The sequence below is a fragment of the Mytilus galloprovincialis genome, chromosome 1, assembly GCF_965363235.1.
Source record: "Mytilus galloprovincialis chromosome 1, xbMytGall1.hap1.1, whole genome shotgun sequence".
NCBI lineage: Eukaryota > Metazoa > Mollusca > Bivalvia > Mytilida > Mytilidae > Mytilus > Mytilus galloprovincialis.
The window spans coordinates 120,426,877-120,445,560 of NC_134838.1; the positions used below are offsets into that span (position 1 = coordinate 120,426,877).

The 18,684-nt window shown below is 32.5% G+C and overlaps 1 protein-coding gene across 1 annotated transcript in view; it reads right to left on the reverse strand.

The window, feature by feature from the left end:
• LOC143055157 (uncharacterized) overlaps positions 1 to 18,684 on the reverse strand; it is a 47,182-nt gene that overhangs the window by 19,068 nt on the left and 9,430 nt on the right. The window contains exons 3-5 of the mRNA XM_076228300.1: positions 13,860 to 14,186; positions 2,907 to 3,689; positions 720 to 792 (exon numbers count right to left, since the gene is read on the reverse strand). Of these exons, the coding sequence (XP_076084415.1) occupies positions 720 to 792; positions 2,907 to 3,689; positions 13,860 to 14,186 (1,183 nt within the window). The remainder of the gene's footprint in view (positions 1 to 719; positions 793 to 2,906; positions 3,690 to 13,859; positions 14,187 to 18,684) is intronic.

An 18,684-nucleotide genomic window follows, 5' to 3' on the forward strand; every position in this document is an offset into this window, starting at 1 on the left:
TCAACATATTGTCTTTGACACTGTACAGTACATAGATGCAAACCCCCTTTTGACACAATCAGTAAAAAAAAATCTGTAATTTTGAAAAGTTTTCAATAATCATTCAAAAACGTGCATTTACCCAACAAAAATACTGACGAGTGGTTGCAAATTGATGTGCACTAATATGTTTCGTTAACATGTTATCTGTAGTATGTATTCAATTCATTAATTGTTGAGAAATTCTGAACTCGTACATTTTCATTTTGTCAAGGGTAGGCAAAGGGGGGGAAGCTACTTTAATGCAAGTTCTTCGGAAGTCAGTTAGTTACCAAACCAAAGGTCCATAACTCCTGAGAAACCGGAAGCATTACATTTGCGTTTTCTAAAACCAGGCCGGAAAAGTAAAGATAAAAATCTGCATTTTACAAAATTGAACAGCGATGACTGGGAATCCGTTACTATTCAACTTTTGACTTAAATAGCGTAGTTTTGATAGCAAAATCGGAAAAATCGTAATGGTTGACATCTATGTGTCAAACACTAATTCAACCAGAATCTGTGAATATATTTGTAAATGTGAAATTGAGAATGATGACTCACGATGGTGGGCAATGAGACTTTCCTGTTGTTTTTCAGTAAGAGAAGGGAAGTGGGATAGAGGTGACATTTCCATTAGATATCTTGTCAAATATGTATCCAGATGTACATGATGTATTATTACTAAATAATGTACATACCACAACCATTTGTTCTCTACTTTCTTTATCCATTCTGGTTCTAATTCTGGGGGATTGTCTTGGTGACATTTTTCTGTAATATATATATTATTTTTCATCTGGCCTTAACTTTTTCTTACTTCAAACAATGCATTACATATAGCTACTGCCACCATGATCCTAAGGTTTTGCCAAATTTTTGTGTTTTTATTGTTTTTTTAGTGCAGAGAATAAAGAAATACAAGTACGTGTTCGTTTATAACTACATTATTTTTATGTCTGTGCAGATCCCCATTTTTTAAAACCAAGAGTTCACACGCTGAAATGTTTTGCCTTCTTTACTAATCATTTAATATTATGTTGATAGTCCTAAATATAAAGCTTTATTACAACTGTCACATAAACTTAATATTACCAAGAAAACTAAAAATTGACCAATGAACCACGAAAATGAGGTCAAGGTCAGATAAACTATGCCAGGCAGGTATGTACAGCTTACAATTCTTCCAAACAACAAACATAGTTGACCTATTGCTTATAGTTTAAGAAAAACAGACCAAAACACAAAACTTCACACTGAGCAATAAACCGTGAAAAAGAGGTCAAGGTCAAATAAAACCTGCAGGACTGGCATATAGATCATAAAATATTTCCATTCACCAAATATATAGTTGACCTATTGCATAAAGTATTAGAAAAAAAGACCAAAACTTAAAAACTTAACTTTGACCACTGAACCATGTAAATGATGTCAAGGTCAGATGACACCTGCCAGTTGGACATGTACACCTTACAGTCCTTCCATACACTGAATATACTAGATCTATTGCTCATAGTATCTGAAATATGGACTTGATCACCAAAACTTAAAGTCATATGAAACCTCAAATTAAAAAAAAATAATGCATATGCTTTTTATAACTAATTAGATAGATTTCATTATAAAACTTATGTACATATACTCTTTTCTGAAGAAAATTCTTTAATTTGTTCATAATTGGAAGAAGATTACTTTATTTGAATTGCTTCCTTCAATTCGCCGATATATTTTCCATATGGTAAGTGACCTTAGCGTGACCCACTCGTAAAAATCCTGTGATCACAATACGCACGGATCTGTCCTTAAAATAAACTATAAAAATAAGCCCGTTAGTTTTCTCGTTTGAATTGTTTTACATTGTCTTATCTGGGCCATTTATAGCTCACTATGCGGTATGGACTTTGCTCATTGTTGAAGGCCGTACGGTGACCTATAGTTGTTAATGTCTGTGTCATTTTGGTCTTTTGTGGATAGTTGTCTCATTGGCAATCATACCACATCTTCTTTTTTATATTATCTGATTGTACATTATAACACGTGCTCAACATCCACATTAAATTGTTTATTGTTTACTTTAAGGTGTCAATCGGTAAACTTCGGCTTCTAGACAGGAGGACATTTCAGTAGCTGCCATTTTTCACTGCATAACAGACAGCGAGAGAGAAAAAATTGACGATTAAACAATATGGTTGCGTAAAAAATGATAAAATCGTGCACAGAAGACTAAGTTTATGATATATGCATGCATTGGTTCAAGTCACTCATTTCTTATGACTTTAACCTTGTTCACTGATCCATGAAATGAGGTCAAGGTCAAGTGAAAACTGTCTGACAGGCATGAGGAACTCACCAGGTACGCACATACTAAATATAGATATCCTATTACTTGTAATAAGAGAAAATTGAACATTACAAACAATCTTAACTTTTTTTCAAGTAGTCACTGAACCATGAAAATGAGGTCAAGGACATAGTCATTGGACATGTGAATGACAGAAACTTCGTAACATGAGGCATCCATGTACAAAGTATGAAGCATCCAGGTCTTCCACCTTCTAAAATATAAAGCTTTTAAGAAGTTACCTAACGCCGCCACCGCCGGATCACTTTCCCTTTGTTGAGCTTTCTGCGACAAAAGTCTCAGGCTCGACAAAAAGCACAAGTACACACAACTCAATAAATATGAATAGTATCTGAAATTCTAAGTATTTTCATGACATATATAGACTATTTGATTCAGAAGAATAAGTTCATGCAGATTTTAGTATATTCTTAAGATTGCTGAAGGGGTTCTTTTATTCTTGGTCTTTACAGTTTCAGAAATATTTGTGCCTGCACTTGAAATAAGCTTCTATAAACATGATAAAAGGAGAAATGAGTTAACAAACCTCAGTGATTTATTTGGCCCAGCTTGAACTATTGGTGAAGTGTTTGGGGTACCATTGAATATAGAGAAAAAGTTATTGCTTTTTCTGACAGAAGGTCCAGAAATCTCACTTCCTGTTTCAGAAATATCATCAGTTTTGGTACTGTCTGTGAACAAATCAGCTGACCCATCTAATGAAGCAATGTCACTGTCTTGTTGTGTCTGACTTAAACTTTTGTTCACTATTTTTCCAGGTGATTTATTTGATACAGATTTATTTCTTGGACTTCTAGCTGGACTTTGTGTTTTTATTTGCATTATCTTTTTTGGGGTGCACTGACTCGGAGGCTCAGACAGTTTTCCATCAAATCCAGAATCTAAACTACTATCGACCTCTTTAAAAGACTCATTGACTTGGTTGGTACTTCTTTGAGGCGAGTCATCAAACACTTCTGTAACTTTACTTTTGTTCATAATAATATTTGAAGGACTCAGTTTAGGAAGACTTGATAAACTTCTTCTCTTCGGAAGAAATTTCAAGTTAAATCCTTTACTGATAATGACACTTCCCATGGCTTTTGATGCTGACGCAGGACTTTTAGACTTAAAAAACTTTCGTCCTGGGATCTGCTCATTAATTATATTCTGAACATCAGCGGGGACAGGTGTTACAGGAGCTTTTGACTCTTTCTTGTTGGCAGCTGTCACTTTTTTGGCAGATTTTGGTGATGATTTCTTCTTTCTGGGTACAGATTTCTTTCCACTTGATTTTGGTGAAATTTTATTGAACCTGTTATTTCTTGTTCTGTAATGAAACCAATATTTTTAAAGTAAACTAAAACATAGTGTATAGCAGTATCAAAAGGCAAACACAATTCACTGAACCAATGATACATGCAATATTGTAATAGTAAATACTAGTTATTACTTCAAACAAATATCTTCTTCATACATCCCACAAGAAAATTTTCATACATAAGCATGGATTAGGTATCATTACCATATAGTATAGATATTATATTAAGATGGCTGCCAATCTAGTAGTGGGTTGATTTTCAGCTCTGCAGTTTTTGGCAATTTAAAGCTGGTTTTTGAAGGAATTTATCTATGCAAATCATATCATGATGTTTGGAATTTGATGAACTTTACAGAAATATGATTTACTTCACATTTTGTTGAAAGATGGATTTACTATAGTGGAATTATATATTTTAAATTGGAAAAATATTTGTAATTTATTGATTTTCTGAGTAGTGTTGTCTGTATTACCACCATGCCTGGGGACAGTAAAGGAACAAAAACTATACAAACAATGTTAGCAGCTAAAAAGCCTGGGAGCAATGATTCTTCTAAAGACTCTGTAAAAGAAAAACCATCCAAGCAGAACAAACGATCCCATTCAGATGTTGCAAATGACAGTGTGGAAAGTATTGATTTGACTGGTATTCAAAATGATTTAAGTGAAATAAAACAATCTCTTCAGGACACAGTTACAAAGTCTGACCTTACTAATGCTATGGTTAATTTGGTACAACAAAAGGACTTAAAAACTTTAGTTAGTAACATTGTCCAGAAATTATTAGATCATTTTGAAGAGAAGATCACCAGTAAGTTTGAGTGTAAAATAAGGGAGGCAACTGGAAAACTTGATGATAAGTTAGATACATTGATGATTGAGAATGAGGATCTGAGGGAAAGAATCAGGGCAAAAGATAGAGTTATTGAAAACTTAGTGGAAAAGGTTGGTGACAATAATAACAGATCTATTGATGCATTGAAGTTAGCCAATTATAATGAACAATACAGTCGAAAACATAATATAAGAATGCTAAACTTTCCTGAAAAAAGGGGTGAGAATTTGAGAAAAGCCTTTATTGAAACTTTAAAGAGTGACTGTAAAGTAGATATTGAGCCCAGTGATGTACTAGCCATCCACAGAATACCTGGGAAAGATGGTTATCAGAAGCCTGTCATTGTTAAGGTAAAGAATACTGAAACCAAAATACGGATAATGCGACAAAAAAGATCCCTGAAAAATGAAGTGAAATTGCATGATGACATATCACAACGCAATCTTGGACTAATGGCAAGACTTAAAAACACTGAAAAATTTGAAAATGTATGGTTTTATAACTGTAATGTGTATGCCAAAACTGAAACTAGTAGCAGAATAAGATTTGATCTATTTGACAATGTAGAAGAAAAAATTAACTAGAGGCTCTAAAGAGCCTGTGTCGCTCACCTTGGTCTATGTGAATATTAAACAAAGGACGCAGATGGATTCATGACAAAATTGTGTTTTGGTGATGGTGATGTGTTTGTAAATCTTACTTTACTGAACATTCTTGCTGCTTACAATTATCTCTATCTATAATGAACTTGGCCCAGTAGTTTCAGAGGAGAAGATTTTTGTAAAAGATAACTAAGATTTACGAAAAATGGTTCAAAATTGACTATAAAAGGCAATAACTCCTAAAGGGGTCAACTGACCATTTCAGTCATGTTGACTTATTTGTAAATCTTACTTTGTTGAACATTATTGCTGTTTACAGTTTATCTCTATCTATAATAATATTCAAGATAATAACCAAAAACAGCAAAATTTCCTTAAAATTACATATTCAGGGGCAGCAACCCAACAACAGGTCGTCCGATTCATCTGAAAATTTCAGGGCAGATAGATCTTCACCTTATAATCAATTTAACTTAGGTCAGATTTGCTCTAAATGCTTTGGTTTTTGAGTTATAAGCCAAAAACTGAATTTTACCCCTATGTTCTATTTTTAGCCGTGGCGGCCATCTTGGTTGGTTGACCGGGTCACGCCACACATTTTTTAAACTAGATACCCCAATGATGATTGTGGCCAAGTTTGGTTTAATTTGGCCCAGTGGTTTCAGAGGAGAAGATTTTTGTAATAGATTACTAAGATTTACGAAAAATGGTTAAAAATTGACTATAAAGGGCAATAACTCCTAAAGGGGTCCACTGACCATTTCAGTCATGTTGACTTATTTGTAAATCTTACTTTGCTGAACATTATTGCTGTTTACAGTTTATCTCTATCTATAATAATATTCAAGATAAATAACCAAAAACAGCAAAATTTCCTTAAAATTACCAATTCAGGGGCAGCAACCCAACAACAGGTTGTCCGATTCATCTGTAAATTTCAGGGCAGATAGATCTTGACCTGATAATAAATTTTACTTCACGTCAGATTTGCTCTAAATGCTTTGGTTTTTGAGTTATAAGCCAAAAACTGCATTTTACCCCTATGTTCTATTTTTAGCCATGGCGGCCATCTTGGTTGGTTGGCGGGGTCACGCCACATATTTTTTAAACTAGATACCCCAATTGTGATTGTGGCCAAGTTTGGTTTAATTTGGCCCAGTAGTTTCAGAGAAGAAGATTTTTGTAAAAGATTACTAAGATTTACGAAAAATGGTTAAAAATTGACTATAAAGGGCAATAACTCCTAAAGGGGTCAACTGACCATTTCGGTCATGTTGACTTATTTGTAAATCTTACTTTGCTGAACATTATTGCTGTTTACAGTTTATCTCTATCTATAATAATATTCAAGATAATAACCAAAAACAGCAAAATTTCCTTAAAATTACATATTCAGGGGCAGCAACCCAACAACGGGTTGTCTGGTTCATCTGAAAATTTCAGGGCAGATAGATCTTGACCTGATAAACAATTTTACCCCATGTCAGATTTGCTCTAAATGCTTTGGTTTTTGAGTTATAAGCCAAAAACTGCATTTTACCCCTATGTTCTATTTTTAGCCATGGCGGCCATCTTGGTTGGTTGGCGGGGTCACGCCACACATTTTTTAAACTAGATACCCCAATGATGATTGTGGCCAAGTTTGGTTTAATTTGGCCCAGCAGTTTCAGAGGAGAAGATTTTTGTAAAAGTTAACGACGACGGACGACAGACGACGGACGACAGACGACGGACGACGACGGACGCCGGACGCAAAGTGATGGGAAAAGCTCACTTGGCCCTTCGGGCCAGGTGAGCTAAAAAGAAATTAAAAGATGGAAATTAATTAGTTATCATATTAGTCTGTTACACCTGTTAATATTTTTTGGAAAATGTACAGTTTTTATAAGTATAAATAGATAGATATAAATACTAAAGTGTGTCATGTCAATTCCAAATTACAAAATCCTGTATATATAGTAAATAGTATGAGATTTTTTTAATATTTTTTTTTTTTTTTTTTTTTTATTTATATAAATTATACTGTCACTGTAGAGTATAGGGGAAATAACTCTAACATTCATTATGAAATTAATATAATCTTATCTCCCCTTAAAACATCAATTCCTTTGTTAGATTTATTCATAACTATATAATGCCATACTGTAAATTAGTTTATACATTCAATGTTGAATGAAGAAAATAATATGCAACATCTTATGTTTGTATGTGTGTATGTTTGTGTATGTCTTATTTGTTACAATTGTATATTTGTACTTATGAACTTGCTTATATGTTTTATAAATCATCACTTCAGATATAATCATGGATAATAATGTAACGATATTATCAATGAATGTGAGGGGTCTTTTTTCAAACTCCAAAAAGAGTGCAGATGTTTTTGATTGGGCTAGGAGTAAAAATACTTCCATAGTGTGTTTTCAGGAAACTCATAGCAATAAAGACATTGAAAAATACTGGGAGGATGAATGGGGAAATAAGTGCTTTTTCAGTCATAAAGACAGTAAAAGTGCAGGTGTCTCTGTTATGTTTAAAAAGGGTCTGGATTTTGTTGTGCATAATTCTATTATTGATGATAATGGTCGTTACATTATTTTAGATATAACAATTTTTTCACAAAGATTAAGTTTTGCATGTTTGTATGGTTATAATACAGATGAACCTTCATTCTTTGACACAATAATGCAGAATATTTTAATCTTTAAAAACACAAGTGTTTTATTATGTGGTGACTGGAATGTTGTATTAGATAAATGTATGGATACATATAATATCAAACATAATAGAAACCCTAACTCCCGTAAAAAAATTGATGAAATCATTGATGTTTTTGAACTACTTGATCCTTGGCGTACATGCTATCCAGAAGATAGGAAATATACCTGGCGTCAGTCCTCACCAATAAAACAAAGTCGCCTTGATTATTTTTTAATTTCAGAAGACCTTTTTTCACTTATGAAGAATACCATTATCATTCCTGGTTATAGAACAGACCATTCGGCAATTCTTTTCACCTTCTCAGCTTGTTTAGAGAAACGGGGCAAAAGTTATTGGAAATTTAACTCTCAGTTACTTAGAGATGCAGATTATATAAAAAAGGTTAAATCATGTATTAAGGATACTATTTTGGAATACCATCTGTCAGGTGATATGGAAAATCTTCTTTCTGTTGAGTTGTCATGTAATGATCAAATATTTTTTGAAATATTAAAAATGAAGATTAGATCCTTGTCCATAAATTACAGCATTAATAAATCCAGAGAGGAAAAAAATGTCACTCTCAAACTTGAAAATGATATTTTATATTTTGAAAGTATTATGAATCTTTCTCCAAATGATGAGGTTCAAAAATCTTTATTTGAAAAAAAACTTGAACTAGAAAATTGTAGACAAAAGAAAGTTGAAGGCTTGCTGCTTAGATCCCGAGCTAACTGGCATGAGAATGGTGAAAAGTGTACAAATTATTTTTGTAAATTAGAAAAGAAAAATTTTATTAAGAAAACCATAACAGAACTTATTGATGATAAAGGTCAGCATATTTCAGAGCAATCAAAAATTCTGATGGAACAACAAAATTTTTATAAAAATTTGTACTCAAGCAAAAAATTAGATTGCAATGATACATCATTTTTTAATCATAACATTAAGCTTACAGAAGAACAAAGTGATCTTTGTGAAGGAAATTTAACTTTTAAAGAATGTGCTGAATCTTTAAAATTTATGACAAATGGTAAAAGTCCTGGTTCTGATGGGTATTCTGTAGATTTTTATAAATTTTTTTGGAAAGATATTGGCCCTTTTGTCTTTCGATCTCTTCACTTTGGATATGCGGGGGGTAAATTTTCTGATTTTCAGTATCAAAGTATAATAACTTGCATTCCTAAAGAGGGAAAAGACAGACAGTATATTAGTAATTGGCGTCCTATTAGTCTACTGAATACTGATATGAAAATAGCTTCTGCTGTTATAGCTAATAGACTTAAACCCGTTTTACCATTTATCATAAGTGACACACAAAAAGGTTTCATTAAAGACAGATTTATGGGTGAGAACACACGCCTCTTATATGATTTGATGCACTATCTTGAGGAAAATAATAAGACAGGTCTTTTATTACTTGTTGATTTTGAAAAGGCATTTGATTCCTTGGAATGGTTATTTTTAAAAAATTCTTTGAAAAGCTTTAATTTTGGGCCTTCTTTATGTAGATGGTTTGAAACTTTATACTCAGGGGCATCAAGTTGTGTTATAAATAATGGACACATGTCTAAGTTTTTTCATTTAGAAAGAGGTTGCAGACAAGGAGATCCTCTTTCTCCTTATTTATTTATAATTGGGGTTGAATTATTATCTTTGAAATTAAAAGGTAATCCTGACATAAGGGGAATTACCATCAATGATAATGAATCTCTTTTAAGCATGTACGCAGATGACACTTCCTTATGTTAGATGGAAGGGAAATATCGTTGAGGGAAACACTTTCATGTTTTGAATCTTTTTATAAAATTTCAGGTTTGAAAATAAATGCTTCAAAGACAAAAGCACTATGGGTTGGAAGTAAAAAATATTCTGATCTTATTTTATGTCCCGACTTAAAACTTCATTGGTCACATTCAAATTTTAAACTTTTGGGGATTGAATTTTCTTTAGATTTAAGCTGTATCACAGAAATTAATTTTGCTAAGAAAATTAAAGAGGTCTCTGCAATTCTGAAGAGCTGGCAACATCGAAAACTCACATTATTAGGAAAAATTACAGTAATTAAATCACTTGCTCTTTCAAAGTTGGTCCATTTATTGACTGCATTACCAAACCTATCACACTCCAGGTTAACAGAGCTCACTTCATTATTTTATGATTTCATATGGAATGGAAAACCAGACAGAATCAAGAGAAACACACTTATTGGTGATATTTCACAAGGTGGACTTAATATGGTATATCTTCATTCATTTAATATCTATTTGAAAATTAGTTGGATAAAAAGACTGCTGGCAAACCCTAGTGGTGGCTGGCAGCAGTTGTTACTGGCAGACCTTAGGCAGTATGGGGGTGAAAGGGTTTTAAATCTTCAGAAAGAAAAGCTGATTGAGATTTCTAAAAGATGTAAAAACTCTTTCTGGAAGGATGTTTTACTATGCTTTTCCGTTGCAAAACCTATTACTGAGATTTCTGTCAGTGACATTTTATCCTTAGATATTTTGAACTTTTCTTCTTTGGATGATTTCCCATATTACATTCAATGGGAAAAGGGGGGTGTGCAGTCAGTAAGTGACCTTATTAATCGTGAAAATATGATTTTTTATAAATTTGAGCAATTTCAAGAAAAAGTACAAACCTACAATTTTGTTAAATATTATGGTTTGATATCAAAAATCCCTAACATTATGAAAAAATGCCTTAAAGAAAACTGTCTAAATCAAGATATAGATAAGTCTAACACTATAGTCCGTTTGACTTCTATAAATCTTCAAAAAATAATTCTTAAAATTTCATTTTTAAAGATAAATATTTTTTTTCTTCATGTATGTTAATGTATGATATATACGAACTCTGACTATGCATATCATAATTTTAAACCTATAATCAAAAAAGTTACTCATTAGGTCTCTATGTTACTTCAATTTATTTTAATATAAAATACTCAATGGAGTACGTATGAGTAGTGTAACAGCCTTCCATTCAAAACAAAAACATTAGACATGTGCTCTAAACCTGTTTTATTGTACCATGTGACTTTACTCATTTAAATAACTCTGGTCATGTGTGCATGCTTTTGTATTTCTCATTGAATATAGAAAGCTCAGTAATCACATGACCAGAGTTATTTAAATGAGTAAAGTCACATGGTACAATAAAACAGGTTTAGAGCACATGTCTAATGTTTTTGTTTTGAATGGAAGGCTGTTACACTACTCATACGTACTCCATTGAGTATTTTATATTAAAATAAATTGAAGTAACATAGAGACCTAATGAGTAACTTTTTTGATTATAGGTTTAAAATTATGATATGCAAAGTCAGAGTTCGTATATATCATACATTAACATACATGAAGAAAAAAAATATTTGTCTTTAAAAATGAAATTTTAAGAATTATTTTTTGAAGATTTATAGAAGTCAAACGGACTATAGTGATACTTTCTTAAAAAAAATCATGTGTAATGTGAAAGCCAAATTTGTATATAAAAACTTAGTAGATGAAGTTATTCAACTACCAACAATCAAATTTTTGAAATGGGAAGAACTGTTAGTTATTGATACTACAGAATGGTCAGAGTATTTCATGATAACAAAAAAGTCTTGTAGAGATGCTTATTTAAGAACCTTTCAATATAAATTTTTGCATAGAATTATAGCAACTAATACCTTTTTGTATAAAATCAAATTAAAAGATACCAAGTTATGTACTTTTTGTAAACTTGGAGAAGAAACCATTGAACACCTGTTTTTTGAATGCCCAATAACTTTTCAATTGTGGCAGTCTTTTTCCAATATTGTGAAACTTTTTTTTGTAAATTTTGATCTCAACAAAGAGAATGTGTTTCTTGGATGCAAACAAGAAAGTTTATTATTGAATCTGCTAATCATAATTACAAAAAATTATATATATAAATGTAAATTAAATGAAACAAAACCAAATATCATTGAGTTAAAGAATAAAATAAAGAAATACCAATTTCTTGAAAACCATATTGCAAAGAAAAATGATAAAGTCCAAGTTTGTGAAAAATTTTGGTCTCCTTTACATGTAATATTTAACTAAGTGTTGTTTTCATATTATCTATGTTTAGTTCAGAGAAAAGAAATAATTTATAAATTATGAGCAAATTACATTTCTTTAAAAAAATTGTATTAAAAAGTAAGTCATGATACATATTGTAGCAAAACAGATGAGTGAAAGTATTAGTGTTGTATGTGAGTAAGTCAGAGAGAGAGAGAGGAGAGATACATCAAATACAATTTATATGTAACCTAAAATAGTTAAAAATAAATTAGTCAGAGATTCATTTTGTATATTGCTATTTTCTTCTTCTTCTGTATTTACCCCTTGATACCATTGTCAGGTGGTAGTGTAATGGGGTGTGTAAAATCCTGACTATTGAAAAACAAATAAAAGATAAAAAAAAAAATCATTACCATATAGTAACAGATTATCAGATAAATATTACATGTATTACATGTACTGTTAAAAAATCATTACCATGAAAATTTGATTATTAATTAATCAGATTGTTCCCAATCAAAACTATAGTCCGTTTGACTTCTATAAATCTTCAAAAAATAATTCTTAAAATTTCATTTTTAAAGACAAATATTTTTTTTCTTCATGTATGTTAATGTATGATATATACGAACTCTGACTTTGCATATCATAATTTTAAACCTATAATCAAAAAAGTTACTCATTAGGTCTCTATGTTACTTCAATTTATTTTAATATAAAATACTCAATGGAGTACGTATGAGTAGTGTAACAGCCTTCCATTCAAAACAAAAACATTAGACATGTGCTCTAAACCTGTTTTATTGTACCATGTGACTTTACTCATTTAAATAACTCTGGTCATGTGATTACTGAGCTTTCTATATTCAATGAGAAATACAAAAGCATGCACACATGACCAGAGTTATTTAAATGAGTAAAGTCACATGGTACAATAAAACAGGTTTAGAGCACATGTCTAATGTTTTTGTTTTGAATGGAAGGCTGTTACACTACTCATACGTACTCCATTGAGTATTTTATATTAAAATAAATTGAAGTAACATAGAGACCTAATGAGTAACTTTTTTGATTATAGGTTTAAAATTATGATATGCATAGTCAGAGTTCGTATATATCATACATTAACATACATGAAGAAAAAAAATATTTATCTTTAAAAATGAAATTTTAAGAATTATTTTTTGAAGATTTATAGAAGTCAAACGGACTATAAGATAGAAATTGCTGACCCCAACTTTTTTTACCTTCTACAACAAGATTTAAGAAAGAGTGTGTTTTGTGTCATTTATATAGCTAGGAATCCTGTTTCTGTTGAATCATTCAGTCAAGTTTGTAAAAATATTAATCAAAATCAAGTAAAAACATTAACAGAACTTTATCTAATTGAATTACAATCATCAGCTCAGTAAAAAATTGTATTTTGAACTGTTCATGAGATCAGATAACTTGGATTGAATTGTCTCCCTTTGTATATTATATACATATATATTTAAAAGTGTGTAAAAGCAACAGATCGTTTGACCATCATAAGAAGACTATGTTAAGTTTCATGAAATTTGGATAAGTTGTTTTCAAGTTACAGTGGGACATGTTTATGCCGGACAGACAGACGGACGACAGACTTTTGTATACCATAATACATTCCGTCAAAATTTGGATGGGCGTATAAAAAGTGCTGGAAATGATTGTATGCAGCTGACCTTCATTTTGAGACTGGCAGCAGGAATGTGACATATATAATTTTACTTAAATACCAGTGTTTAAAATAGTCAAGCAATGGTATTGATTCAGTTCAATATAAGAGGTATAAAATGTTTCTGAAATGTCAGGCATTTTGCAAGTTGTCTGACAGAAATTAAAACAAAATTCCCAAGTTATATTATTTGTAAGGCAGATAAGTGTTTTAGACTAAATTATCTTTGAGGCTATTAGTCCATTATGTGTGCTATATTATACAAATTCAAAATTTAGAACTAAATTTTAGTCGGTCTTTCTGAGCCAATCTATGTACCTATCTTTGAGGACTTGGACAGGTTCTGAATCTGAGCTTGTACTAGACAATTTGAAGACATCTTTCTTCACTTTACTGCTGGTTTTTAAGATCTTCCCTGGCACATTCTTTCTTAGTGTTAGAAATTCTTCTTCCTCTTCTCCTTCCAACTTGCTCAAAACCTTTGTTGCTGCCTTGCGTCTTCCTGGGGAATGTGGGAAGCTTTTCTTTTCCCGTCCACCATAAAATGATTTGACTGTAAACTTTGAATCATCATCACTTTCTGTTGATGATTCTCTAACCCTCTTTATTGGGGGTGGTGTGTTCTCTGTAAAGTCCAAACTTGTCCTATAAACAAAATGTTTTCTTTAAAATAAGAGAACCAGAAAAAATTATCAATCAATCTACAGCAGACTTTAATAAATTGAAAACTTTCAAGTTCTAGATTTGAAAAATCACAATGTACCTTCATTTAAAATGAGATCTTGATGAGCTATAGAATACAGCTGTAAAATATCAAAACATACTTGTAAATAACTAGATATCATTGAGATGGGAGCCATCTCTGTGGGCCCCGCTGTGAATAATGTGCATTAAAAAATTGTATCTTTACCATATGACATGGGTTTGTCAACTGAAATCAAAGTTTTTGACCTTGACCTTTGACCTATGAAGTTGTAAATAAATTATGACACACCCTTTGGTGTTGGTTTATAAACATGTCAAGTATAAACTTTGAAATGATAAAGGTTCTCAAGATATAGAGCGGACACCATCTTTACCATAGGACATGGGGTTGTCAACTGAAACCAAAGTTTTTGACCTTGACCTTTGACCTAGGAAGTTGCACATAAATTATGACACGCCCTTTGGTGTTGGTTTATATACATGTTAAGTATAAACTTTGAAATGATAACGGTTCTCAAGATATAGAGCGGACACAATCTTTACCATAGGACATGGGGTTGTCAACTGAAACCAAAGTTTTTGACCTTGAACTTTGCCCTAGGCAGTCGTTCATAAATTATGACACACCCTCTGGTGTTGGTTCATATACATGTCAAGTATAAACTTTGAAATCATAACGGTTCTCAAGATATAGAGCGGACACGATCTTCACCACAGGACACAGGGTTGTCAACTGAAATTAAAGTTTTTGAACTTGACCTTTGACCTAGGAAGTTTTACATACATCATGACACACCCTCTGGTGTTGGTTAAAATGGATGTCAAGTTTAAACTTTGAAATCATAACGGTTCTCAAGATATAGAGCGGACACGATCTTCACCACAGGACACAGGGTTGTCAACTGAAACCAAAGTTTTTGACCTTGACCTTTGACCTAGGAAGTTTTACATACATCATGACACACCCTCTGGTGTTGGTTAAAATGGATGTCAAGTATAAACTTTGAAATCATAACGGTTTTTAAGATATAGAGCGGACACAAAGTTAAAGTGTTACGGACGGACGGACGGACGGACGGACGGACAGACTGATCACTATAGGGCGACCCGCCTTAGTCGGCGGGGCCCTAATAAATGTGAAAAAAAATAGGTGAGGCCAGACTTTTTATTTTATCTGTTTAACGAGAAAATTTGTAAAAAATTAGGGTCGAGGGGGCGAAATAAAAAAAAAAATAAAAGTGCAAAATTGGTCCAGTCGACACTAAAAATAAAAATAAAACCATTATAAGTGACTTTTTTTTTTTTTTTTTTTTTTTTAGAATTTATCAAAATACAAGAACAATGAAATGAGAACAGACCAGTATATTAACCCAGAGAATACATATAGTTTATATATGTCTCTGGTTAACCCTTCTATTAATATAAACATAACTAGAGGCTCTAAAGAGCCTGTGTCGCTCACCTTGGTCTATGTGAATATTAAACAAAGGATGCAGATGGATTCATGACAAAATTGTGTTTTGGTGATGGTGATGTGTTTGTAAATCTTACTTTACTGAACATGCTTGCTGCTTACAATTATCTCTATCTATAATGAACTTGGCCCAGTAGTTTCAGAGGAGAAGATTTTTGTAAAAGATTACTAAGATTTACGAAAAATGGTTCAAAATTGACTATAAAGGGCAATAACTCCTAAAGGGGTCAACTGACCATTTCAGTCATGTTGACTTATTTGGAAATCTTACTTTGCTGAACATTATTGCTGTTTACAGTTTATCTCTATCTATAATAATATTCAAGATGATAACAAAAAACAGCAAAATTTCCTTAAAATTACCAATTCAGGGGCAGCAACCCAACAACAGGTAGTCCGATTCATCTGAAAATTGCAGGGCAGATAGATCTTGACCTGATAAGCAATTTTACATCATGTCAGATTTGCTCTAAATGCTTTGGTTTTTGAGTTATAAGCCAAAAACTGAATTTTACCCCTATGATCTATTTTTTGCCGTGGCGGCCATCTTGGTTGGTTGACCGGGTCACGCCACAAATTTTTTAAACTAGATACCCCAATGATGATTGTGGCCAAGTTTGGTTTAATTTGGCCCAGTAGTTTCAGGAGAAGATTTTTGTAATTGATTACTAAGATTCACGAAAAATGGTTAAAAATTGACTATAAAGGGCAATAACTCCTAAAGGGGTCAACTGACCATTTCAGTCATGTTAACTTATTTGTAAATCTTACTTTGCTGAACATTATTGCTGTTTACAGTTTATCTCTATCTATAATAATATTCAAGATAAATAACCAAAAACAGCAAAATTTCCTTAAAATTACCAATTCAGGGGCAGCAACCCAACAACAGGTTGTCCGATTCATCTGTAAATTTCAGGGCAGTTCGATCTTGACCTGGTAATCAATTTTACCCCTGTCAGATTTGCTCTAAATGCTTTGGTTTCAGAGTTATAAGCCAAAATCTACATTTCACCCCTATGTTCTATTTTTAGCCATGGCGGCCATCTTGGTTGGTTGGCCGGGTCACGCCACACATTTTTTAAACTAGATACCCCAAAGATGATTGTGGCCAAGTTTGGATTAATTTGGCCATGTAGTTTCAGAGGAGAAGATTTTTGTAATAGATTACTAAGATTTACGAAAAATGGTTAAAAATTGACTATAAAGGGCAATAACTCCTAAAGGGGTCAACTGACCATTTCGGTCATGTTGACTTATTTATAAATCTTACTTTGCTGAACATTATTGCTGTTTACAGTTTATCTTTATCTATAATAATATTCAAGATAATAACCAAAAACAGCAAAATTTCCTTAAAATAACCAATTCAGGGGCGGCAACCCAACAACAGGTTGTCCGATTCATCGGAAAATTTCAGGGCAGATAGATCTTGACCTGATAAACAAGTTTACCCCATGTCAGATTTGCTCTAAATGCTTTGGTTTTTGAGTTATAAGCTAAAAACTGCATTTAACCCCTATGTTCTATTTTTAGCCATGGCGGCCATCTTGGTTGGTTGGACGGGTCACACCACACATTTTTTAAACTAGATACCCCAATGATGATTGTGGCCAAGTTTGGTTTAATTTGGCCCAGCAGTTTCAGAGGAGAAGATTTTTGTAAAAGTTAACGACGACGGACGCCGGACGCAAAGTGATGGGAAAAGCTCACTTGGCCCTGCGGGCCAGGTGAGCTAACAACTATGTTTTGATTCTGTATTTCCACTAATATAGATCCATGGCACCACTCAAATATATCAACCTCGCTGCATATACACTATATATGTATATACCAGTCACCAAGTCAGGAACCTCTTAGTGTATGCAGAGACATATATATACACATGTGTATATATGTCTCTGGTGTAATAGTCCCAGAGTTAAGCAACTTTAACCTATAAATTGAAACAATGCTTATACATGGAAATATATACATTAATCAAGAAGATCTAACCAAAAGTATGTTAATGTGTGTGGAATGCGTAATTTTCCCTTTTGGGATCAATTTTTGTCTGTCAGCAGTGCTATTCATGCGTCTGTAGTCATTATCGCAAGAATCCGGATTTCGGTCATAGCGGGTTCGTTTCCGATGAAATCCCGATTCTGATCCGTAGTTCTACAAATTTAAATGTCGGAGGAAGAAAAATTTACAAAAATAAACGATGTTTGATACGCTATTTGGAAAGGAATATGACGTTTCTAATGCAATACATGGATGACAAGTTTACTTTAGGCTAATTTCATCAAGTTCTGATGAAGTAATAACTGATTTTGCCGAAAGTTAGAATGATTTGATGTACGCTCTCGTGTAACAAGTATGAAAAGCATGCCACCAGCTTAAAAATCTTTTAGAAGAAAATATATCGTTTATGCCTTGAATTTCTTTACTTTTAAATGAAAATTGCTGTTTCATTGACTTGGTAAAAATTAAATATTACCGATAACGAAATTGACTGAAAGCGAGTATCGTGAACACATTTTATTTTTTTCTGAGGATTTCGTAACAGTCGGCGGGAAAAATAATAATAAAAGTAAGAAGCACTACTTTTATTTTTATTCTAAAATCGGGAAAGGTGGAGTCGGCGGATCTCGTTAAACAGATAATAAAAAAAGTCTGGCCTAAATGCTGTTGTGGATTTACTATTGTGTAACTTTTATGACATATATTATCACAGATCAGTACCTCCTGATTGCATTGATTGATTGCAGTTATATAATTAAGTTCAGTGGCAAGTTACTGTAATTTATGGTATGTGCAAGGCATGCATCATTTAAAAATACACTATTATATATGAAATAGGTGACTGGTATGAAATATCTGTCAGATGTTTATAATATTTTGGATTATGTCCCTCTTTTCCAAACAACAACTGTAGCAGATTTTTTGAAACTTTCTCTAATTGAATTACAATCGTCAGCTCAG